Source organism: Ricinus communis, chromosome 4 (assembly GCF_019578655.1).
Source record: "Ricinus communis isolate WT05 ecotype wild-type chromosome 4, ASM1957865v1, whole genome shotgun sequence".
Lineage (NCBI taxonomy): Eukaryota > Viridiplantae > Streptophyta > Magnoliopsida > Malpighiales > Euphorbiaceae > Ricinus > Ricinus communis.
Genome location: NC_063259.1, coordinates 14,760,743 through 14,788,623, shown reverse-complemented (window position 1 = coordinate 14,788,623; position 27,881 = coordinate 14,760,743). Strand labels below are relative to the sequence as shown.

General features: G+C 28.8%; 2 protein-coding genes across 3 annotated transcripts; both read right to left on the bottom strand.

Moving 5' to 3' along the window:
- Window positions 1–1,668: 1,668 nt before the first annotated feature.
- On the bottom strand, window positions 1,669–2,985 carry LOC125369892. Its single transcript, XM_048373249.1, has 2 exons — window positions 1,836–2,985; window positions 1,669–1,757 (listed from the first exon to the last, which is right to left on the bottom strand). The coding sequence occupies exon 1, from the start codon at window positions 2,560–2,562 to the stop codon at window positions 2,044–2,046; it is 519 nt and encodes a 172-aa protein (XP_048229206.1). The 5' UTR covers window positions 2,563–2,985; the 3' UTR covers window positions 1,669–1,757; window positions 1,836–2,043.
- Window positions 2,986–19,222: 16,237 nt separating this feature from the next.
- Window positions 19,223–24,051, bottom strand: LOC8271818 (allantoate deiminase 2). 2 transcript variants are annotated; one of them, XM_048373047.1, is made up of 12 exons: window positions 23,759–24,051; window positions 23,491–23,585; window positions 22,717–22,820; window positions 22,558–22,642; window positions 22,319–22,435; window positions 21,779–21,888; window positions 21,591–21,696; window positions 21,384–21,470; window positions 20,109–20,351; window positions 19,872–19,997; window positions 19,547–19,708; window positions 19,223–19,437 (listed from the first exon to the last, which is right to left on the bottom strand). In XM_048373047.1, the coding sequence occupies exons 1-12, from the start codon at window positions 23,841–23,843 to the stop codon at window positions 19,315–19,317; spliced, it is 1,443 nt and encodes a 480-aa protein (XP_048229004.1). In that variant the 5' UTR covers window positions 23,844–24,051; the 3' UTR covers window positions 19,223–19,314. The 2 variants fall into 2 exon arrangements, with proteins under 2 accessions (XP_048229004.1, XP_048229005.1); XM_048373048.1 differs by having other exon boundaries at window positions 23,491–23,570; window positions 23,759–24,049.
- Window positions 24,052–27,881: the final 3,830 nt, after the last annotated feature.

Here is a 27,881-nt window from a genome sequence, read left to right as displayed (position 1 = left end):
CTGGTGGATCGTTCTAGTAATCGTTTTCTCGGTGGATCGGGTTCAAGAATAGGAATATCTTCAGCAGGTGATTGGCGTGGTATTTCAGCTTGGGATTCAGGGTCTTCTTCACTTGAGGACTCTTCTTCAATCGATAGAGTTAGATCTTCTTGCTCACTACGTATCCCATGATTTTCTGAGTGATCACCAACACCATTATCAACCACTTCATACTCCTCCTGAAATTGATAATCTAATGTCTGAATTTCTTCATGTCTCTCCTCCGGAAATTCAGACTCAAAATACATCACATCTTCATGAAAGACTACATCTATGGATATGAACATACGTCGAGTTGGAGGATGATAACACCTGTACCCCTTTTTATTTGTTGCATATCCAAGAAACACACATCTTATTGCTCGAGGAGCAAGCTTATGGCGGTGATGTTTATGAATATGTATAAATACTACGACCAAAGACACGAGGAGGTAAGTTTGATGTTGATGGAGCGTTTGTAGTATCATTAAGAACTTTGAAAAGGTGTCCGAAAATCAAGGGTCCGTGAAGGACTTGGTTAATTAAATATGCAGTAAGAGCTTCTCCCAATATGATAATGGCATTTTTGCATGAAGCAATGAGGCACGAACAACTTCTAGTAAATGCCTATTCTTCCTTTCAGCTACCCCATTTTGTTGGGGTGTATAAACACATGTACTTTGATTGACAATTCCATTTTCTTCCAAATAATGCTTCAATTCAGAGTTATGGTATTCACCACCATTATCGCTGCGAAGCACTTGAATATGTGCATTATATTGAGTCTTAACATGTGTATGAAATTTCTGAAATAATACACTCACATCACTCTTAGATTTCATTAAGCACACCCAAGTCATCCTTGTGCAATCATCGATAAAAGTAACAAACCAACGAGATCCTCCCAAAGTTGAAATTTTAGATGGACCCCAAACATCAGAATGAACAATCATAAAAGGTAAATGACCTCTATTAAAACTTGATGAAAAAGAGCTTCGATGACTCTTGGCAAGTTCACAAACATCACAACGAAAAATAGAAACATCAACGTTGTTAAACAAACCAGGAAATAACTTTTTTAGGTAGCCAAAAGAAGCATGCCCTAGTCGTCTATGTTGTAACCAGATTTCTGCTTCATTTTTTTCCTTCTTTGGACCATCCATTGCAAACGCATGATGCAACTTGGAAGAAGTATTCGATTGCATGTCCAAGTAGTACAAATTCCCTCCCCTAATACCACGTACCAATCGCCCTTCGTTTGGATATCCTTAAAACAACAGAAATTGGGCCAAAAAATAACAATATAAGACAAAGCTGATGTTATTTTGGAAACAGATAAAAGGCTGTAATTTAATGATGGAACAATTAAAACTGAGTCTAAATTTAAAGAATTGGTGGCAGTAATAGATCCCTCTCCAATAATTGGAACCTTATTACCATTTGCAATCAAAACAGATTTTTGTAAGAATGGTCTAAGTTTCTTAACCTGTCCAGAATCAAAGGTCATATGATTTGAAGCACCAGAATCAATTATCCATGTATTATCACAAACAGATGTAGAAATATTAAACACCTTACCTTCCTTGAAAATCATGGGATACGTATTGAGCAAGAAGATCTAACTCCATCGATTGAAGAAGAGTCCTCAAGTGTTTTGGTTTCAGCAACAGCGGAAATCAGGGAATTCTTAGCTTTCCTTCTTTGTGATCCTCGATTCTGATCCCACCAATCTGGATAGCCTACAAGCTCAAAGCAACAATCTTTGATGTGGCCTGACTTATTATAATGAGTACATTTTTGTGTGGACTTTCTAATACCAATAGATGTCTTTGACTTGTTGCGAATCACCATAGCAGCAGCATCGGAGTCTCCATAGTCTCCTTTTAATGTTACACAGCGGTTCTCCTCTCGTCGAATCAGGGCATAGCTTTCTTCTAGGCCTGAAGTAGACTCCTGACGTAGGATTTCTCCGCGAACCTGCTCAAAGTGATCATCCAGTCCAGCTAAAAATATATGCACCCGTAGTCATTCAATAGATTTTTTGTACGCAACCACATCATCAGGATCCTTCATGACCACTTTGTCTCTGTGATCCAATTCCTGAAAAATTGCAGTTAGTTCTCCATAATATTCAGAGAGAGATCTTCTATTCTGTTTGGCTGCAAATGCTTTCTGGTTTAAGGAGAAGAGCTGCAACTCATCACTGCCATCATAGAAAGCTTTTGATAAAGCAGTCCAGATTTCATGGGCAATGGATAAGCGTAAATATCGTTTCATAATCTCTGGACTCATAGACATTAGCAGCCATCTTTTCACCTTTTGGTTTTCAGCATACCACTTTTCATACCCATCCTCTGATTCAGCAGGTGGTTTTGTTTTTTCCCGAATATAGGAAAGCTTTTCTCTTTCAGCAATATGCATTTCCATTAGTTGAGACCATACATCATAATTTGATTCTGTAAGCGTAATTCCTGCATTGAATGCTCCTTCAGATTGAATGATAATAGGTTTCGATCCAGATGGTTCACCATCTCTACCACTCATGTTGTTTTAAGTGTTTCAAAGCATTTTTTTTTTTTGGTAGGCTCTGATACCAACTTGAAAGAAATAACCTAAGAATTAGGTTTTCATTATTGTATTCTGATATCAAAAAGAGATACATCAGCCTTATATTTATACTTATATGTAAGACTTTGATAGAAACTAAATAACAAACTCTTAATAGCTAGACTCTATATTTAAAAGATAAATACTTATCATATCCTAAATTTAAAAGATAAATACTTATCATATTCTAACAACCCTAACAACTCAAAATCTCAACACATTCTAGGTTGAGGTATAGAAAATGTAAATTGAGACCGAAACTGTAAGTAGGGTCAAAAGAATTTTAATATTCATTAGCTTCTTTTAGTGGGGAAAAATAAAAATGAACAAGTATATGCTATTACTATATAATACCTAGATTAGACCGATCCAAGAACAGAAAAAATAAAAAAAGACCATATAGAATAGAATTTTATGTTTCCTCTTTTGTTGTTGGAGATGAATAAGATTTTTCAAGTGGGTCGCATTCTTATTCCATATAACAGAAAAGTACCATATGGAATAGCAGTTTCCACTTTGTGTTAACTTTTTGTTTTTTGTATTTATATATATAAAAAACTTGCACATATTGCTCATTTCTCCTTGCATATATGCTCAATTGTACAAGCACAATTTAAATGGCTTAATGTTCTTGTGAGGATGTAATTGCAATCTATCAATGAGTTCTCTGCCTTTGGCAGAAAGAAAAGAAAAATTAAAAAAAAAAAAGATTCTTAAGACTTGACCATGGTTTTGAGTCGGTTCAGAACTAGCTTAAACTAAATAATTCCGGTAGTTTTTGGGATCACGTCGGTTCGACTTATAATTAATTTTAATTCTTTCAGGAAAAAATCAAAACAATAATATGTATCAAAAGGTGGTTCTAAATTGGAATTGGATTGGCTATCTTTTGTGTGATTCTAGTTTAGATCTTGGCAGATGGAATCAGAACCATAATTTGTCATCCAATGTAGGATAGAATTTAAAAATATAAAGTTATTTCGTTAGTGGTTCAATTTTTTGCGGAATAAGTTCAGGTTAATTCGTGATCAAGACCATTTCATGATTAAACCTATTTGATTTAAAAAAAAAAAAATCAAAATTTGTTCAGACTGAAAATTATATTTCACTAGATGAGGTGTGACTTTAATAATTTATTCTACTTTCTGTAAAGAAAGATGTTTCACACAACTGATATATTCATCATTCTAGCAATATGATAAACATTATTTTCACATTATGCATATTCCACTTAGATAATGGACCCACTATAAATACATACACTTAACCAAACTTTCTTCCAAGTCTATATCTGTTCTTTGGGACTCTCCAATGAGTTGTATTAAGTCCCAAATCATTCATTATCAATCTAAAACTTAACAAACTAAAGGTGGGTAACAAAAGAACTTAGAACACAAAATTTCAGAATATGAAAAAGTTGTCAAAAACAGAAAGAAAAATAATAATAATAATAATTCAAGAATTTGTACTCAATGTCTATCCATGCAAATTGGTATTTCTTTAGAGGAAAAGAGAGGACAAGAACCATATCTTCACTTGAAAGGTTGCAAGAGAAACTTTATGGTAAGAATTAGACATCTTGGGAGGTCTACAATGCTTGGTACTTATATTCCTTTTGCTTTTTCTCTTACACATTCCTTACTATGCAATAACATCACTATAATAGGTTCTCGTTTCCTTGACAAATAAATACAATCAAAAGTGGACCTCTATTGCTATAAAAAAATAACATATATTTGACCTATAAATTCTGTGATCATAGAATATTGACCACTTCTGCCTATAGCCTTAAGTTGAAGCTAGGAAAATTGGTTCACTCTTTCAAATTTGCACTAAACGTTATGGAAGAAATCAAACTTGCACTCTCCAAGTTGCAATTTACCAAAGAAATAAATAAATAAATTCGGGTGTCAAACATCCATATATATACTAGTTCTTTCACTAACATCTGTTATACTTGAATATTAATTATTTGACACATTATTATTTAAAATATAAAAAAATATATTTTTTATATTTTAGCATTAAATATTTTTAGTGTTAATAATAATTAAATTTTTTTAAAATTATAGTAAATTCATCTATAAATTTACTTAATTATGACTTCTAAAATTCACACGAGATGTTTTTATAGCTAGTAGTAAATAGATTTAATTCACCGTTAGATCCACACATAATTAATTTGAAAGATTATACATCAATGATTTTATTTAATTTTAATAAGATAAAACATAACGAACACTTTCTAATATCAACCGTTTTTTTATTTTTCTATTTTAAAAAATTTAAAATTGAAGCACTTGTAATTTTGAGCATGTAAAGAAGTATAAAAGAGTTACGACGCAGTTTGTCAACGAGCAAAGAACCGCTTTCAACATTAGATTCTTTTAATAACTGAAAATAATAATTAAGAAAAGTCTGATGAAAATAATATTAATTCAAAAAATAAGATTCTATATCTCACGTATTAAATTAGAATGTTTATAGTCACTTAAAGATATTTAGAAATATTTCTTTTTCTTTATAGAAAAATTTGGAAATATTTCAATAATATACAAAGAGCTTAAGAACCTTATTTTTTGATACCGCAACGGGTATTTATATTCGCACATAAGTCTAATCTTTATTCCTTTCAAAAGATTTCTTTTATTGTTTAATATTAATGCAATACATATAGACATATTATAGTTTACACGGTCATGTAGTGGACCGATAACTATATTCTTTGTTACACATATATTTTTATTATATGTCTCTAAACTTTAGTTATTTAGTTAGTTTTCAAAGTAGTTTAGTAAATATTTAAATTTATTTTTAACATTCTTTTATATATTTATCTTTATTTATGTTCATGTGTATTGTAAAAAATATTTAAATATTAATAAAAAATAAGATCTAAATGTATTTTAAATTAAATTAAAAATTAAAAATATTTATATATTAAAAAATAATTAAACTAAAAATTAAAATATTAAATTAATTAATTTATATACCCTTTTTAACTATATGGTCATGTTAGACATTGCAACATTATGTAATTGATGATGTAGTTGGAAGTGTAAGCTACTGGAACTTTTTGGTTGAATTTTACATTGGGCAAATTGGATTGCGGCAACGGTTTCTTCACTTTGAAACTCGCCTTCTTGAGATAAATAATATTAAGAATGTGTTTGAGATTGCAGTTTGGATGTTTAAAATACAGGTTTGAAATTTTTTTAATTTAATATACATATAACTTTTTAATACTTTATAAATTATTTTTCTCAAACCTGCTTTTTATAAAAGTAATTTTTAAAATTTAAAAAATCATTCAGAATAAAAATTGATATTGGAAAAGCATTTTCCTAACTTCAATGCAAACTCACCCTAAATAATGAACTATTTTTCTTTTCTTTCTTTAATCTTTGGGAACTTTAAGAATGTTATGAAAATTCGAAATTTTGCGAAACTTTTAACTTCATACATGTTCGTGCTTTAGAAAATTAAAATATTTTATTGCTCTATTTATAAGGATATAATTTGAATATGTTTTGGTATTTCTATGGTTGCGATTCCTATACATCTCAGACTGATGCGAGATTTTTTAGCATAAAAAATTAAATTTCTGAAATTACAAAGTTGGAGATTTTATATTTAAATTCTACTTTTGAAATTTACACCATTATTTTGATTCACCGCTTATATTATATCACGGTCTGCAGATTTGAATATGATATATTTAAAAATCTATAACTCCATTTCACAAGCTCCAAATATTAATTTGTACTTTTGTTTTTTAAGACTAGACAAGTATAGATTTTCAACCATATATGGATTGACTTCATAAAATATATAAATAGTACAATTTATTCTTAAAACTTCAGACATCATTGTTGTTTTTATAAAGGTCAACCTTGCTTGCATGAGTTATTTTGGCTTCACATATATTATTCAAGCTTGGATCTTTCTTGGCTTTTCTGAAAACATCATATTGGAAACCTTCTCTTCACACTCATCATCTCTGTTTCATGAATCCTGTGTTCTTCAATCCTTCATCAATCTAGATTAATACTATTCTTTTTAATTATAACTTGTATGCACTAAGTTTGGCCTTTGATGTTCATGTTTAGACCTAGAAATATTCTATTTTTAGTCATATTCTATATAAAAATAATATTTTAAACAGCCATAAAAATTATATGGTCTCAATTTGGATCGCTGATAAATAAAAATAAATTTCATATTATAATAAATTATAATTTTTTAGATCCCATCTTTAGAAAATCCGTCTCTATATAGTAACAATTATATGTATATTTCAAAATATGGGTCTATACTACATTAAAAGTTTAAAATAAAATAAATTAACTATGTAAAGATAAAATAAATTAATTATGTAAAGGAATTTGCTTTACTGATTTATTCTTTAGAGTTTTTGAATTTATGTCTCTCTTTTCTCATCTAAATGTAATAGTATTTTGAAATTATGTCCATTTCTTTTCTCAACATATATGTTTGTTTCTAATAGGCTTTATTGATTAAAATACAAAGAAATAAAAATTGACTACATATAAAAGAGCTGCGATTTACCGATAAAATTTAGTAATTGACTGCATTTGCCACTAAAGGATAATATTATATAAAATAGTCACTGAATTTTACATTTAGTTTTATTTTAATCATAAAATTTTAATTTGTTTCATTTCAGTTATCCAACTTAATTTTATTTCAATTTATTCACTTCACAAAATAAAAGAATGACACATAGCAAAAACAACTAATAAAAAAAGTGGTTAAGAAAGAAAAATATGACATGCCAATTTGTCCTTGGCAAAATGACTAAATTACAATTATAAAATTAAATTGAAATAATTTAAAATTTTATAAGCAAAATAAAACTAAATACAAAATTTAATGACTATTTATATTATTATTGCCTGCCACTAATTAGCAACAACATAATAATATTTTTGCCTTCCTAACACTTTTTCTTTCATCTTAATAATAAAAATGTATTTGTCGCTAAATTTAAAAAAAATTATATTTTTAATTCACTTTAGCGATAAATTAGCAATAAAAAATTTTATCGATAATTTAAATTTTTTTATTTCCTTCACTTTTTTTTTTTTTTTCCCACACTTTTTGTTGACTTTAGCTATGGAATTTTCCACTACTAATTCTAACCCACTATAAAATACTTATTTTCTCTCCTCCTTCCATTTCTTATCTCTATGAATTTTTTTCTTCCTCTTTCTCAATACATTTTATCACTGTCATTCTTTTCTCTTTTCTTCTTTTTTTTTTTTTCTCATTCTTTTCTTCCATTTATTTCTTTATTTCTTTCTTAACTTTCTAATCTCTTTTCTTCTTTTATCTTTTTTCTTCTCTCTCATCTCCCTTCCTTTTCTTTCTTCTAATTTATTTTATTTTTTTCTTTGTTATTTTTCTTATCCCTTACTTTACCATGTTTTTCTCTTTTTCTTCTCTATATTTTTCCCTTCCATTTCTTTTGTTACTTCCTCTCTTTGTTTCTTTCTGTTTCTCATTTATTTCTTCATTTTGTTTTTGTTTTCTCTAATTCTTTTTCTCACAATTATTTATCTTTCCTCCTGTCATTCTTTCTCTTTTATTTTTTCTTCTTCTTTTCTGTCACGACCCCACCCGTGGGCCCGTGACCGGCACTAGGGAATGGGTAGGCTTAAGGCCACCGAAACCCGTAGTAAGCCTGACACTCACTGATTTAAACAAATCTCATCTCAAATTAATATTATTAAAACCACAAATCATCTTAATAGCTGCATTCTACATAAATACTTCGGTCTGCCAGAAAAACTAGGCGAGACCCGAAGCTCAGAAAAATTTACAACTGATACATCTACTATTACTACTGTGGAGAATCTAAGATTTACCAATTTACATACCAAATCAGATACGTCACCCGATGATGAAGGAGTCGGTTCTTGAATAAGAGTCGGAGAACTAATACCAAATCAAAAATAAAAAATGAGATCGGTCTCGAGTGAGTTAAAATCAAATAATCTGGGGACTATTGCATTCTTCTCAGAAAACATAGATTATTCAAATCAGTATATCAAACCATACTATAATCATACCCTACTATATCCTTCACATAAAATATTAATCATTCGAATCAAAATATCAACCATGCACGTAAATACAATCCATATTATAATCATACCATAATAAATAAATAAATGAATAAATAAAAATATATTTTTACTTTTTACGGGACGAGTGGCTCGGTAGAACCCTAAACCCCAAATTCTAGTAGCCTTTCGGCTCTCTTAATCCAACAGGTCTGGCGCCCAGAGAGCAAGCTCGATCAGGGTCCTTACCTCCAGCCTGAACACTTGAATTCCAAATAAGCCGGCGCCCAGAGAGCATCGCTCGATCAGGGACCTTAACTCCGGCAATCAACTGAACTCGGCCCAGAGAGCAAGCTCGATCAGGGCAGACAAATCCATAATAACCTTATATCCATGATCATTACCGGCAAGACGCGTCCGATGTAACCCATCAGGCGGCATGTTCTACAAGCCACGTTTCCCAATTCGCAATCATCACATATAATAAATATCATTATCTGATGAACTCATCCAACACATATCGAAATAAAGATTAAAGATTTAAGATAAAACGACGTACAATTTGTGAGGGAAAAAAAATAATAACGTTTGTCTTATTATAACATACTAATAATAATATTTATATTATTTCAAATATTAATAATCAAGTGAAATCATTTATTTTGCGATACTAATAATCATATTAAGCAAAAATTCTAAATAGCATATTAAAATCAGACTAGCAATAGCGCAAAGATTAAATGACTTTAACTCACAGGATTGGGCGACCTCCTAGCTCTGCTCCGGTGCCTCGGTTGGAGCGAGCCGAACAGACAGATCATCTAATCACGGAAAATAATTTATCAATACGCTGAGATAATCGATCATTAATCCTAGGTCTAGACTCCTGCATCTCGACTCGGGAGAATTCTACCGAACATCCGGCAGAACCTCCCCTACAACACGAACATTACCCCCCGTAAAAACGGGTCCAGGACCTGCCAGAAAAATACTTCAAATAACCAACAATTTAAACAATAGGAGTCGGGTCCCCAAACTTCACTATTTCCCAACTCCGCCACACAGCACAAAATACGAGGCAGGCAAATTGACAGACAATTATTTTTGACTCACAAAATCATCAAATACTCAATATAACCCAATAGACACAATTAAACCAAGAATTTCTAAAATTAACGGGCCAAAGAAAATTACCGAGACGCTCGGTCGCTCGGTCGACTACTTGGGAGTCCGATCGACGATCCGAACACACCATCGGACTCACAACGACGCGCTGATGACGATCCCCGCTTTCGATTTTCCGATCTGACACCCGATCATTCGGAGAGATTTGCGGACGATCTCGACCGTCGATTCACAAACGAAACCCGATCGCCACGAAACCCGGTGCCATCGCGAAGCTTGGTGAGAGTCGGGATACATCCTCCGATCGTCCATCCTCCGTACGGATCTCGCCGGAAAAGCTAAAAACGCCTGCCACCATTTTCTCTCTCCACCGGATCTTCCGTCTCCCGGCCACCACAGGCCGCTTAAAAGAAAGCTCTCGCCGTAGAGAGCCGATCGCCACCCGACTGACCGCCAACAACGCCAAAATGGCGGAACACGCTGAAGCCGCCGCCGCTCTTCCGCCATGGCTGCCTGGCCGCCAGCCAAGACGCCGCCTCCGTCGGCCCACGCCAGCCGCCGCCTTCCTCCCTTCTTCTTGACCATCGCCCTCTCTCTCTCTCCCGATCTACTTTCTCTCTCCCCGATTTCTTTCCCTTCAATATCGACATTTGACCCCTGAACTTTTCCTTATTACAATTTGGTCCCTCAACTTTCTTAATTACTTACAATTTCATCCTGCATAATTCCAATTTGACCCCCAAACTTCTTTTTAGCCTTTCAATTAAGCCCCTAGCTATTTAATTTGGGCCAAATCCGAATTATTGAAAATACACAATTACAAAAATACCCCTGACCGACATATTTATTTACAAAAATACCAAGCTCACAAATTTCCATTAAAACCCCATAAAAATAACATTATACTTTCAATCCTTATTCCAAAATAAATTTCCAATTTAGTCCTAACACATAATTAAATTAAATAATCAATTTCCAACTTAAAATTTAATACTGCTAATCAATTATAATACCAATTTTCCCAAAATTCTTTTATTAAAACACCCTTTATAATTTCTTCCAAAATTTTTCAATATATAATTTTACTTATATAAATGTGCATTTGGGAAAATTTGAATAACCAAAATATAATCATTTCTCAAATAATTTACTTGAATAATTTCTTAAAATTTCAAACTAATTGGGTATAGAAAATAACTCATTTATTTGATTAATATTAAATTTTTCATTAAATCATTTCAAATTAAACCCAATAATAATGAAGCTAAAATTAACTTAAATAAAAACTCATTATTAAATATATAAAAAAAAAAAAATTCCGGGTGTTACATTTTCTATTATCATTAGTGTTTGAGGGAAATTTTTAGACATTAAATTTTAAAATTCGACAATTAAATTATAAAAGAAAAATAATTAGACATTAAAATGAGAATTAGTCAATTAATTTAAATTAAAATTATTTTCTTAAAAATTAAACTTTACCGAGGGATTAAATAACATTAAAATAATTTAATTAATTTAGCAACAGATCTGCATCGATCAATTAATGGACATACTGAGGGATTAAATAATTTTAAAACAATTTAATTACTTTAATATAATATAATTTAAAATAAAAACCATCATAAATTTGTAGCTATTGAAATTTAGCAATAGATTTTATCGATTTAGTAATGAATCTTAAATTGATCTGCAAAGATTCAACAATTATCACTCCGATTAATTATTATTATCATATTATTCATGTTTTATGATATACGTTTAGAGCTTAACAACTCAAAATGTCATTATTTAGCTCTCAAATTGATCTCATCATATCAGTGATTTCTTAAACCGCTATTTGACTATCAAACAATAAAATTAAGAGTTATTAAACTCTTATAAATACGAGCAATATGTATAATAATAACTAATCAGAATGAAAATGACTAAATCCTTACAAATTGAATTTTTTTAACAGTAAAATATATTTTTTTATCACAATTTATTATCACATATCTTTCTTTGTAAATAGAGGAGAACAACAAAGTCAGTTTGGCAATTTATTGAAGTTTGATTTAATTTCTTATCGTGGTTCCATATTAAAGCAAAGTTGAATCCTAGGTAAACAGAGGATGAACATGAACTAGTCGACGGAGATAGCATGGAAATTATGACTAAAAGTGATCCAAATATCAAGCTGATTGGCTTAGGGTTGGGAAAGAAGTCTTTACTTCAATGCTTTCAAATTGACTATTTTCTTTTATCAAGTTGACAACCCACTAATCTCTTTCTAACACTGTTTTCATAATTGACAAGCACCAATATATTCACTTTTTGATCGGATGGTGCACTCCAACAATAGAGGAGATCAGATTTTAATTTCATTTTATCTTTATAATTCTTTTGTTTGATCTTAAGATTTCTCTTTTCAAAAATAAAATTAATTAGAGCTGCTAAAAGTTGTTCTTTTTCAATGCATTTTTCCTGTTAAGTCTGGAATTTTTGACGCTGACGAATATTTTTATTAAAACATCGATATATAGTTTAATAAGATTTTCTTTTTTTATACACTTTTAAATATTATATTGTAGTGTCTAAATGAAAGTTTTTAAATGAAATTAAATAATATATGAAATTATAAAAGCCTTTTAAATTTCATTTGATTTAATTACTTAATCTAATTAGATTATTTCATTTGAGATTGCTTCACGTTTCATGAATTTACTTTGATGATCATAAACACTGAATCCATTCTAATAAAACTCTTTTAACTGTTCATATAAAAAGATTTTAATAAAAAAAAAAAATCAAATCGGGCACGTGTTAGTTAAGATATATATTTTAAGAAAACCCAGATATGGCCTTGCTGCTCTAAATGTCAGAACCAAGCAATTCACAAGAAGAGCCAAAAGGGACAGATCGATGTCACTGAATTTGACATGGCCTGAGACATATGGTTAAAGACACGCCCATGTTCAAGCAGCCATGACCATATCTCAACTCTCAAAGAACCACACCCTTGCATCCAATACAATCGATCAAGCCTCCCGTAACCTGTTCGGAGTTTTATTTGATAAAAATACATTTGAACTTGTCAAAAGACTCGTTAGTGTTAACAAAGTAAATTTAAACTTATTAACTTACAAGTCCGCTCGTTAATAACTCGCGAATTTATTTATAAGCTAATTTATTAATGGACTTATTAATAAACTCATAAATGATGTAAAATATATCTTTTATACTTGTAAGCACTTTATTTTACATGTACATATATATCTTTTTATCAATTTACGTAAACTAATGTATAAAATTATTTTATTTTTTGTTATATTTTATAATTAACTTGTATATAAACCATTAAATATTTAATATTAATCAATTTAATGAATGTATAAATTATATATAAATAAATCAAAAAAATTCAAAACTCAAGTTAAATATAAGAAAATAAACAAGCTCGAAATAGGTTTGAGTCCAACTCAAATTCGCTACTATTAAATTCAAACTCGGTTCGAATCTATGCAAAACAGTAATGAATCAAATTCAAGTTTGTCAAAATTCACCTCTGCTCGGCTCGTTTCATTCAAACACGGCATAAAAGTGTAGCCATGCCTGAAGATGCACCACCATTTGTCGAGTTCGACAGACAAATTGCACAACAAAAAGCTAGCTGTTTGAAAGATAAGAGTCATGCAAAAGCCAGACAAGCCTGTGTCTGAAGCATCTGTAAAGTTTACTTAAATGAGAAAAATACACTAAATGCACCTCCTACGCTTATCTATCATCCTCTTTAGTATGAACAACTAACATTGAGCTCCAACTTATTCCCACTCAATTCTCTTTAAATTCTCCTTAATTATATGATTTATTTGTAAGGGTTTGAGTACGAGATACCGAGAAAACACTACCGACTTTAGGTTGTAACTCGTTAGCTTGTAAATCAACACAAATTACTCTTTCTAGTAAATTTTTTTAGTCCGTTCAAAATTTAAATTATTTTTTATTTATTATTAATTTAATGATTTAAATGTCTAAAATACTATTTATTAGTTAATATAAATATCAATATCTATAACTAATTTCTAGTTACTTCATTTTAAAATTGCAAATGACTGTAAAATCTTGAAAATGTTAGTTAAAGAAATTAACATCAGTAACCTTCCGGAATTCAACAAGCAGCAGCAGAAGTATTTTAGTTAATCCAGCAAATAAGAAGCCGAACCTAAAAGGGTTTTAGTTATAAACTACAAACAAAAGTCTTTATCTTCAGGAATATGGGATAAAGCAATTTTTTTTGAAGTAATTGTGCCTTTTAATTTAATGTTGAACATTAACTCTTGTTTGGAAAGAGACAGGGAAATTATAGGAAATAGACAAAAAAGAAAATAGGAGTGTATTTTTATTCTCTTATCCTCAAGGAATTCTTTTCATTTTAAATGGGTGAAGAATAATTAAATAATAAAAATAAATATTTTTCTTCAAATATTTTCAAACAACAAGAAATGACATCAAAAAAAAGAAGAAAAAGATTTGATATATTTTTTTTTTTCATCCTTTTATTAATTAATTGGAGATTTCACGGTCGTCTGTATTAAATGAGTGACAAATTTTTCACCATAAAAACAGTGAAATTTCTACCAATATTATTAGATAATATAAAAAAAATTAAATTATATATCCTCCACTGGTCATATTTTAAAAATATAATCAGGAAATTTTCTTAATTTTTCTTTCTCTAAAACAAATACTAATAGTATTTGTAGTTGAATTTTTTGATATTAATTAGTTCTAAATATATATATTTATATAAGACCTCAATTGACTTGAACTCCAATATATTGACCCATTTGACTTTTATTGGTCTCTTGTTTTGGAGTGTCATGTGTGTGTAAGGTCCACACTTTTTCCCATCTCATGCCATTGTCCGTATCCATGAGTTGGAGTTATGTTTGAATTCAATTTGGTCTTGTTTTTCAATATTTATTAGATAAGATAATGATAATAGACACATGTTTCACAAACATTATTCTTGAGTTTCTTTTTTCTTTTTTTTTCTCTTTTAAAATTGGTCAACTTTTAACTTTGCGTCCACTTTCAAAGATAAATCGATGTATTCAAAGTAATATAATAAGAGAAATTTTAGACTTAAATTTAAGTTTATTTGAGCTCAATTTTTTTAGGCTTAATAACTCAAAACATCATTATTTAATCGTTAAATCGATATTATTAAATCAATAATTTTTTTAAATTAAGATTTAATAATTAAATAATAAAATTAGAAATTATTAATCTCCAAATTCATATTATTAAATAGTAGTAATATAATAATGTTGACCGATCGAAGTGAAGGTAACTTAATCTTTACAAATCTAAATTTTTTAATAGTGAAATATTTTTTTTATTAAAATTTATAATCAAAATCTCTCTTTGTCCGGAAAGAAGCTACATACTAAAAGGCTCTTTATTTTAATTAAGAAAACGATAAATCATTTTATCTTTTTAGTTAGAATTTTAGGTGGTTTGCGAAAAAATATAGTGAAAAAAATGATTTCTAAAGTTGAGACTAAAAAGAATGTATAAACCAATGCTTCTATAAATTCAATCTTAGTTTACAATTATAGCTTCCAAACCTATTTATTTGAAATCGTCCGCCGGATAAAAGAAGAACAAGATTCAAAGAAAGAAAGGAAATAATGAAATTAATATCCTTTTTATACTTGTACTAAAAAAATACCTAATTTTCTTTTTTTTTTCTTCCCTCTAGCGGCAAAAGCCTAACTTTTCCTCACTCTATGAATGACATGGAAAAAGAGTATTGAAGGCTCCAACTCCAAGAGACACTGATCCATCTTTTCATAACCAAATTGATCTTTGTTCCCCATGTTTCTTAACTCATCAGATCATCAAAGGATATATTTTAGTATCCACTCCACTCAATTCAGATAATTATCTCACTCCATTTAATTTATGGATTTACAATTTCCAGAATTAATTTTTATTTTAGACTTAATTAAATCATTATATTATATATTGTTTTAAATAAAATATTATAGGACAGTTTGACCAATGAAATAAATTATTAAAATAATTATATTACCATACGCTTTTTGTTTCACATATAAAAGTGATTCTTCCTAGTTATTTTGTCTTTTCTTTTTTCTCAATAAATCTTTTCATCCCGTCTGCACGAATATTTGGCTTGAAGCACCATTTTTGTTCTCAAGTACGATCTTGTGTTTTATGCTAATTAATATCACAAGCGTAATTCAATTGGGCTATTAGGTTAGAGCATTGCGTAATGCCTTGTGCAGAAAAAGCAAGCAGTGCTCTGTGGATGGCACTTTGTTCAAGCCTGCAAAAGACTATTGGCAACCCTTGGAGAAATGCAACTCAATGCCCATATCAAGGCTTTGTAGTTGTCGTTAGTAGCAGATGCAGACACTGCTCAAAGTAGGGATGGATCTTGAGGAAAGGTTCAGTTTTGCAACAAGATATATAATCTGTCACTTGCTGCTCACACCACATACACACCACATAAAGATAATTGGGATTCGGATGATGTTATTGCTGATTTTCATGTTCCTTTACTGGTTTCAGTCACATTTTAATACACTTCCATTACTCAGCTTCTTATATATATATATATATATATATATATATATATATATATATATATTATGAGTCTTTGAAATTTTTATGAAGAAGAAGGTGTCTACATTCAAATTCTAAATTTACCACTAGAAACCAACGCTATATAATTAACAAATATCAGTGAGCAGAAATCAAACAGTTTATATATGCGTTCATGTCTTAGACTATAAAATTATAATTCAAATCTAAGAAAGTGTTAATACATGTTATTTTATTTAGAGGCTGCTAATCACTAAAAAAAACTGCATTTAGCGACGGCATCTCGGTAGATAAAGATCTAGCGTCGGTAAAAGCTTTAAACAAGAAGAAGAAGAAGAAGAAGAAAGAAAAGGATTGCACAGCATTGAGACCATAATAACATGGGCAGAAGATAGGATTCTCGACAGAATGCAAGGCCCTTTTGTATCTACTGGCCGAGTCACAGGAAAAATGAGCCAAAAATCATAGTTATATCCTCTGGGCAATCAATAGGGTATGGGTAGTGGAGTGGTATACTTATACTCTTTAACTGATGAATATCTACTCGTATTTGTATTTGTACCTATTTGGATATTAAATATTAAATTCGTACTTATTCCATAAGGTTTTGCGTAATATGCAAGTAACTCGTATAAATTAGAATATTATATACATGATTATTAATGTCTATTAAATCTAACTAAAATAATATATATTAGGAAAAATTAAGAATCAAATGTTTTAATTTTTTCTATTTTAATGTCTCGACTATTTCTTTTGTTCAATCAATTGTTTGAACTAAGTAACTTATATATAATTAGTTTGTTTGTACTTATGTGCATTATACGTGAATATTAATTATTTGATTCGTTATCACTGAAAGAAATTAAATAATATATATATTTTTAATTTAATATTATAATTATGCATGTTATTTATTTAATTATTTATTATTGTTGTCATTTTAGTATATTATTCAAATTTTTACTTATTATATTGATATTATATTAAATATATAATTAACATACTATTTTTAGGATTATAAATTATAGTATAATAAAAAATTAATTTATTCATTAATATTATATTAAAAATATAGTAACATTAGAATCGTTCTTAATCTAAAATTCTAATAAAGTTGAACTTCTAAAATTAGGCTTGTACTAAATGGATTATATTATATATTATTAAATTAAACTAGTAGAAAACCAATTAAGCTAATTAACTAATGAATTAGTAAGGTCCTAATAGTAAATTTATACATCCCCTCTTTTCACACTTGTATATATATTATGATATGATGCCTTTCACAAATTTTATATATTAATCTGATAATTTAATTTAGTTTATAAATGAAATGACTTAAAAGTCTTTACTCCTAAATACTTACAATTTTCTTTTTCTTTTTTTTCTCCCCTTTTATTAAGCTCTAAAAAAGAAAAGATGTTGGATTAACTATTCTTTCTTTTTTAATTTTTCTTCGCATTTTTTATCAAAGAAGAAATATACTCATAATTCTTTTACTTTTAAAAGGTATTGTTTTTTTAAAATATTTAATATCTCATTATCTTCTCGCTATTGTTTTGAGATGAAAAAGTACGTTTTATATTCTTCTTTTTTTTAAGTGAATATAAAGAAAATAAAGAAATAAAAAATTAGTATTTAGTTTTTTTAAAATTTTTATTTGAATAAATAAGAAAAATGAGTTAATTTTTAGTTTCTCGAGAAATAAATAAAAATCTAAAAAAAATAGTGCTGAAAAATGAAAATAAAAAAAAGTGAAATATTCCGATCTCTCTATTTATCCTGATTAAATTTCAACAAATAAGGAGAAATATCAATAGGTAGTAGGGAAGTTGATCTATTTAACTCACACTACACCAGATTTGGCACATGCAATCAGTGTTGTGAGCCAATTTATGCACAGTCGCCATATTTTGCCTTATTTAGAATCAGTTCCAAGCAATGTTTTGTTCTCCAAACATGGACATTTTTTAATGTCATGGGTTATACAGATTTTGGTTTTGCTAGTAGTAGAATGAATAAAACATCTACTTCAAAATACTTGTTTGTTGGAGGAACTCGGTTACTCGGAAAAGTAAAATACGAAATGTGATTTCGTGTTATGCATCATGCAATCATAGAACTTTCTTGGCTGAAAGTTCTTTATAGGAACTTGGGTTTGGTCCAACAAAACCTATGGTGCTGTTTTGTGATAATATGGCAACTTTTGAGATTGCTAATAATCCAGTACAATATAATCAAACTAAGCATGTTGAACTTGACAGCATTAAACATAATTTTGATTCTGGCATAATAGAATTCCCTTGTACTAGGAGTTCAAAACAACTGGTTGACATTATCACTCATGCTGGACACTGTTTTTGGGCTTATGTGATATCTATGCCCCAACCCCAACCTGAGGGAGAGAGTTGGCAAAATTGGGCTTTGGTTCTTTCTATTTTGTATAATTCCAGTATAATTTCCCTTAATTTAGGAATATATAAACAGCTATATATTTCCTATATATGTTACTTGTATCTTGTATATATATCATTATCATTGAAATATATATGAGAATTATTCTGCATATTTTACAGCTTTATTAATGGGATCAAAAATAAAAATTAAATTATAGAAAAGATCTATTAGGATGTGATAGGGTCATCCTCCTATAGAGAGGACACTCCTCCCCCTAGAGGAAATGTGTTAATAAAAAGCATTAATCACAAGAACCCACAATAAGGCCTTAAAAGATGAGCATGATTTATGCAGATGAACTTAGCTGTAGAAACTGAGATTGAAATTGCACAAATTTATTTTTCAAAATGAGATTACACTAAAGAGAGACTAATTTCCTGTACAAGAATGTTCTTGAATGTTCTATTTACATGTGAGTCTCGAGAAATGCCACGATTGCCAAACCAGCTGCCCAAATGTCATCGTCCATCACATGTTCTGCAGGAGAGTGACTTATACCTCCACGGCAGCGCACAAATAGCATTCCGACCTATTTGAGAAACACACGCATATCACTGATATTGGACATTTAACTTATATGTGCATGTGTATGGAGGGACAAAATTACTGCCTGCTTTTGTAGCTAAGAGAGGACCAACCTTAGTCAAATGAGACATGGCCATTGCATCATGTCCAGCTCCACTCATTAATGTGGGAATGTCATCTTGAATCTCGCCGGTCATTCTCTTCAGGGCAGCATTGGCTGCGAGCTTCAGCTGTGAACTTAATTCAGGATCACAACTCACGGCTTGCGCATCATGCTAAAACGAGAAATAGCAGAAAGTTATATTGGTTGTGCTTGTAAAGAAAGAAATATACAATAGGATGTTATGTTAAACTGGTAATGTTTTTGAAAGGAAAAAAAAAGTTATCATTAGTCTTCACAATAAAAAAAAGGAAACAAAAGTTATCATTAGACTTCACCTTGCGTTCAATGATGCAAGAAACAGAACGCCTATCACATATTTGATAAATCCGATTAGATAATTCATAAAGGACAGCATCACGTCCCATATCATCCATTGCACGTAAGTCCACAGTGAAAGTTACCTGCAAACAAGAATTTGATTTTAACAGTCAAATATTATATCACAGGAATAATAATATGTTTCCATGCACTTATCGAAACAACTAACAGCAGAAAGAAAAACAGTTTCTTGCCTGGCCCGGAATAACATTACTAGCACTTGGCCAGGTGGATATCTCACCAACAGTGCAAACAAGGGAACTTGAAAGTGATTCCAATGTGGAACCGTTGCATTGACTACCATAAGACAGAAAGTCCTTGGGATATTTACATAGACTTTCTAATAATACAATTAATTCAGCTGCAGCAGCCATGGGATCTTGCCGTAAAGACATTGGTACTGTGCCAGCATGCCCTTGTGAACCTTTCACTGTAACCTGCAAGTTTTTTATGAAATAACTGCCAAGAATCTTTGAGAACTGATATTGATCTAACACACATATTGGTCCTTTGAGTTTTAAAAAGTTTGATACTTCAATTTCTTTAGTATAGCAAAAAAGCACTCTTTTCCAATCAATGCTATGTGCTTCTTGATCTATTCAAGGAATAAAATATGTCATTTTGACCTGAAAATCACCTTTCTAATGATGTCAAAAACTGGAGAACCAAATTCTACCTTTCACACTTGGAATTAATGTATTACTATGATGTCTTCAGTGCTTTACATATTTTGTTTATCCATCATTGACCACATGATGCACTTATATGCAGCCATTGGATTCAAATAGACCTTTTAGCCATCAGGTTAAAGTATTCCTAAATCCTAATGCCTGAGTTAGCATAGAAATGCTAGTGCCAATCTTATGTGCATGGCCTGTCCAAACCTCTATTCGATGGAGGACTATATTAATTTCAATAAGTGATATTCATAAATTGTTTCAACATTTATATGGCATCAACTATAGCACCTTATTTAAAACAAACAGTTGAAACAGTTCTACTAGAAAACCAAATTTAACAAGGAGAATAAAAGGAAGGATACCATCAGCCTATGCCATAACACAGTTTGACCCTTGGGACATTCTAAGTCAAATTAAGAATAAATGCATTCAATTCTGACAAGAGACTTTTAGCTGATGCAATTTGTCAATGCGGCATCCGAAAGACCATTATTGTACTATAGCCAGACATAATAGTTATGCATTGTTCATTATTAAATGTCATCCAAAAGCAAGCATGAAACAAGTTCCATTAGGATGGCAGACAATCAAGTAAATCAAGCTTACGAGGACTTGAGCTTCAAAATATGTGAAAAAGGACCATATTAATGAATCAACATTTTCAGATACAATTTTTTGACTTGTTCAGAAGTTGTGCAAGTTCTAGATGCTTTCAAATTAAAATTCCTCCTTCCTTTGTCTAAAAGTCAAGTAAAATTTTGATGTGTCTACTGAAAACTTATTGCATACCTTTAGCCGTGTCTGTCCAGCTATGCCTTTAACTACGCCAAGAGGAAAACCAATCCATTCTAGCACAGGTCCTTGCTCAATATGAACCTGTAGCATAGGAAAATACATGAGATTAATACTGGGGAAATAACTGAGCAGTATAACCTAAAGTGAATTGGCTAATAAGAATAAAATTGTTGACAAGAAAATCAGTGTGGATTGATATACCTCAACATAACCCCAAACAGACCGTGGATCATACTTCATTTGTAACAAACTTTCTTCAGTGATCCCTATGGAGTTCTCCTTAAGACTGTCTTGCACTGTTACACCACTGAACAGAGATTATACTTAAATATAACCACACAAAAATGATGTTAAGAATAAAAATGAGCTAATAGGTCATTCAAGGAAACCTCTTATCAGATATCTGCAATGCTGAAACTGGTAAAATACCAGCTACAGCAGCACTGCCTAAGAAAGTAGATTGAAACCTCACTCCCTCCTCATCACTAAATGCAATCACCTGCAAGGTTCAACATATGAACACATGATTAATAATTTTAACGAGAAAAATAGCAGCATAGGAACCATCCAAACACATTCAGACTCTGAATCTATCTTTGGAAGAACTTTCTGGTCACGCATAGTGCATATTGCCTTAAGAACTAATACATCAGAGGAAATGAGTGATTCTAGCACCTTTACCTGCTGATGCAACAAAAAGTTACCATGAACTACCCACATATTAGAGAAATAAACTAAAAGAAATATTTTTTCTATCCCACTCTTTATACATCTCAATAGATTTAGTTTAATTTATACAGAGTCTACAAAAGCTTGTAGAAACAATCAAAAAATAGGATTTTCCTCTACATAAATAAAACTATTGCAATCACAGCTTGAGCAACATCTTAACAAAGATAACAGTAGGTAGAAGCAGATTCTTCACAGACCTCAACTGGCCGTTTTAGTTTGTTCAGCATTCCTTTGCTTTTCAATGCCTTTAAAGCAGACATTGCTGAAATTATGCCTAATGTCCCATCATACTTCCCAGCATCAACGACAGTATCCTATAAAACCAGAACTTTCAACTGTTAGTGCTGATAGACCATATTCTGCTTGCCAATAATGACATTTAAAAAAGCATGACAAGATAAAAATCAGAATAAGGAGAACATGATAATATCATTACCAAATGAGAACCAATCAATAGAGCCTCAGCACTTGCATTCGATCCCGCAACTCGACCATGTATATTGCCCATATGGTCCACCCACCTGGAAATAGTATGTGCATCAGCCAAAAAATCTCTGAGGCTGCATTTACATTATCAAAAAGGGAAAATCCTAACGTTGTCAAACCAGCATCCTCCATCCAACTTTGAATAAGATTCCCTGCCTTTAGAGAAGCTGCACTCATAAATGTTCTCTCAAGACAGCCATCAGAATCACTGACCTGTTGATTCAGAAAATAACATTATTAATAGTGAGGCCATTTGGTAGCTTCACAAGAATCAACTGGTATTGCAACTTGAATAAAACCATGATCACAGATGTTGTCAAAAATCAAAAATTAAGAACAAGTCTAAGGATGGGATAAGCTTGTTTTAATAATTCCTCCAAATCTTGATAAGTTGATGTCCTTAAAAACAGTATCCTAAACTAATGGAGGCTTACAAAATAAAAACATAACAAAAATTGACATTTAAAAGTTTGACCATGCGTACCAAAAGAAATAAATAGAAGACTATGGTTAGGACCTTCTCTAAACAATACTTGATGCCAAAAGATTCCACCATCAGAATCAATTTCAGGCATTATGCATATAATATATTTAGTTTAGTGTTTAAATAAAAAAATTGACTTTGATACCAGGTTTCATTTTATATATATATATATATAAATATATATATATATATATATATATATATATATATATATAAGAATGGTGATTGTGAAATAATTGACTGTTGGTTCTGATATCAGTCGCTCAACCTAGAGCTCAAGCATACAAGTAAAGGGTCAAGAAACGAATAGTAATAATCTGATAACAAATAAAATAATCAAATTTCTAGTAGTACAAGAGTAATTAAAAAGTAATATATGAATAAGGCTTGATTGAATACCTTTGCAAGCTCATTCAGCCTTGCAACTGCCTCATCTCTCAAGATTTCCTTATCCAAATCATTTGTTTTACCTCCAAAATCTTCATTTCCAATATCTTATCAGGACAATGATAATAATAATAACAACAATAATTTCAAATTTTCATTAATAAATCACCATATCATATGACAACAACAACAACAACAATAATTATAATAAAACAGAATATTCACAAAAAACGTGTCTAAATAAATAAGAAACAAGAGACAGAAAGATTAAAAAAGGTACCAGAAGAGAACATGAGAGCAGAAACAGAAGTTGATAACAGAAAACACACCAAAAAATTTAAGAAGAAAATACAGAGATAAGCCATGAAGATGCGAGTTTTTTTTTTTCAATTTATTTTTTTGTTACTGTAAAAGAGAGAAGAAATAGCAATGGACAACCGCAATAGCCAATTTCGCAAGCTAAAGCCACCGCGACTGACCAAAGCCACTTCTCTCCTCTGCTATCGTTCTGGCTCTTGTGTTGTTTTATCTGTCTAGAGTAGACACAATTATTTATTTTCTCTCTCTTTTTCGTCTTTTAGAAAAACATTTAATTTCTCTCTGTTTTACGACATGACGTGATAAGATACAAGATAAATATAAAGAGTAAGTTATATAATTTTTTTATTTCACATTTTAACTATCTAATATATTATTTTTATAAAATTATTATTATTTTTCTATATTAAAAATTATATTAAATGAAAAAGATAAAAAAAATTTAATATTCTACAACATTATAATATAATAACACCATAAATATTATAATATATATAATAAAAAATAAAATATGCAGATTAAATTTATAATATTAATATCAATTACTATATTAATTCGATATATGATAACAACATAAATTATATTTTTAAATTGAAATTATATAATATTAAAATATATTTTAACTAACTAAAAGTACATATAATAAAGTATATGTTTAATATTCATTTCATATATTAATGTTGTATTTTTATTCTACAATAGTTTTTTATTATCTATAACGTGCAAATGTATATGATATTTTGTTGGATATATGACAGTATTGTATTATATTATTTATTTAACAAAAATGTTGTATATAAATTTAAATTTCTGATATAATTACCTTATCTTGTTTTATTGTTTGACTCAAATGTTATTATACTTTTTGTCAAAAAAGAAATGTTATTACACTTACATATTGGCAAACACCAACGTGACAGATTAACGTGAATTGCACCGTGCATGAACCTGAAATTATGGGAGGACGTCTGTTTCAGTAATAAATTAATTAAATGTTGGTATATCTAGAAAACAGTTAAAATATATTAATACTCATCCTTATATATTAAATAATAATCAATATATAGTCATTGAATAATTACTGAATTTTTTATTTTAATATAAAATTATTTTAACTGAAACTGCTATTTTTTTTTAAAAAAATTAGAACTATTAATTTAAAACCAGACAAATCTGTATTTATTCATTTAATTATTTTAATATGTTAATTTATTCACTTATGATATTTAAATACTTTTAATATATTATTTTATTTAATATATATTATTTATAAGTGTTTAGATATTATTAAAAGTACAATTTAAATATTTATTAAAATTAAATTGGAAATTAAAAATTTATTAAATTAAAAAATAAAATTTTATATTTTTATTATATTAAATTAAAAATTAAAATATTAAAATCAATACTGTTATACTAATTTAAATAAGCATTCTGCCATACAAAGTTTATAATATGTTTTCTGCCGTTAGAATGCGAGTGAGTGTCCTGTTTCCTCTGCGGTACATGTGTACCTCATTACTGGCATCCACTATCTCGTGATTTTACATTTACTTTTTAAAGTTTTCTTATGGAAATAAATATTGTTGCATTAAGATTATTAATGTTATGACAATACCATTTAACACGTATACCTAAACCATACTTTTATGACAACATCAAAAATTGATAATATATGGATACTTTGTCTTTTCTTTTTTATCAACTATAATGTATGGATACTTTGTCTTTCTAGTTTTAATTTTATTAAATTTATTACTTAATTATATTATAAATTTATTTCAAATTATAAGAACGATTACTCTTTAAAAATAGAAATTTTAAATTTAAATTCTCATTTCTATATTGAATAAAAATTTATCTTTACAGTAAATATAAAAAAATAAAATATAAAATTTTATTCACAGCCAATTATATCTCTTATAAATAAAAAATTTAATAAGCAAACCAAATAATATTTTTTATTTAAGACATATTAAAAAGACAAACTTATAAGTAGACATTCAAGACAATGTTTATTCAAATAATTATATATTAAATATTTTAATATTTATGATTATAAATTACTATCCAGTTAAATAATTAATTTATTAGTAAATATAATATTAAAAATATAATGTAAAATATTATTTTTTAAAATTATAATTATTTATATAATTAAAAAATTAATTTATTAGTTAATATAAATATTAAAATATAAATAAAATATCATTTTTGTTTGATTAAATTTATTATAATTAAATCAATAAATTAATAAAAAGATTATAAAATTTATATAAATTAAAATTTATTTGTTGAAAATAAATATGTATGTCAAAATTAAAATTTTATATGTCAAACTATAATAACACATAATAAAAAATTATATTATATATATATAAGGCTAAAAAGATCATAATCATAGTTTTATTTATAAAAATTTAATATTTAAAAATATAATAACACGAATAAAAATTTAGAATTAGTTGTATATGTAAAAAATATGGTTTGTACATTAAAAAAATTGACAAATTATCTATCAAGACTCCGAGATATTTTTATGTTCAAGTTTGAAGATCATAAATCATGTTTACAATCTCCATTATTAATTTAAAATTGAAAGATAGAGATTATTATTAAAAATTAGATTTTAAGAATCTAAAATAATAAAATTTTAATTATTAATTTTGAATCAATAATTAAGATTTATATAAATATAACCTACAATATAGTTGAGTAATTGCCACATTTTTTTTTATTAAGGTGAGATAAAAATATTTAAATTAAATATTATTTTATGCATGATAAAGTCAATCATCAATCAATAAAATCTATGAAATATTTTGTAAAAAGTTTTCCAAATTTTTTTATTAAATTTTCCTCAATTTTATGTTACTTCTTAGATTATTATTTTTAAATTTTTTATTTGTTAGTCTTTCTAATATTTTTCTGAATATTATTAAAAAAATAAAAAATAATTTCTACATAATTCAATTAGAAATACAAAAAGAAATATTATTTTATGTCTATTAAAACACACTGAATTATAATGGAGTAAATAAAATCATAAAGATAAAAAATAATTAAAAAACTTAAGAAATAATATAAATATAATTATTGCCTTCTTAATAGAGATAAATAACCTTAAGTAAATAAACTTCTTAAAGATCAATTAAGAAATTATCTTCTGTATTAAGAAAAAACATAAGGAATATTATGATTGGCTATGGTAGAAATATTACGTGTTTTCAATAATATTTCTATTTTTTCAGTAATATATTTCCTTTATTAAAAATAAAATTTCTAGTTTTGAATACCCCTATCCACCTACCTAAGTACCCCAGAGCACAAACTGCAAAGCAGAAGCCGCCAGAAAAGGAAAAGAGCAAATAATGGACAAGTTGACGTGGGAAATAATAGTGGGCCCATACAGTGACGTGGCATGCAACCGCGTGAACCTCGGAAATCGAAATGTGTGGTCGCTGTAAGACTATCCAATTTATATTTATCTGATTTCTTACTTTTTGTTTTTTTTTATTGCGCAAAGGAAGTATCCAATTTTCTTTTTGGTTTCTCTTTTGGTGTGCAGTGACGAAAGGGAGTGCACGTGATACGGTAATGCCTAATTGCGTTTCCTAGTCAGTAACCCACGTTAGTTAGTTATTGTTTTGCCAATTCAATTTCTCTTCCTAAAGAAAACAATACTTTCATATATAATTATTATTAGAGTAGTGTCCACTCATACGGGATTTATACATTTTTAAAATAATGTTATTACGAAATTATTTTTAAAATTACAGTGAATTATTATTATTATTATTATTATTATTATTATTTAAGGTGATTACTTTTAATAATTGTCAATAATAATCAATAATAACTTTATTATTTTATAAAGATAAAGAATTAATTAATTAATATATAAATATTAAGAGAATAAATTAATTATTAAAATAATTAATAGTCAATTTTTATAAGAATAGAAGATCTTTTTAAAAAATTATAAAAAATTGTAGCTTCATATCACGTTAAAAGGTTTCTGCATTTCATAAAAATTCTAAATTTTTAAATTTTAAATTCTAAAAGTTATAATTCTCAAATTTTAT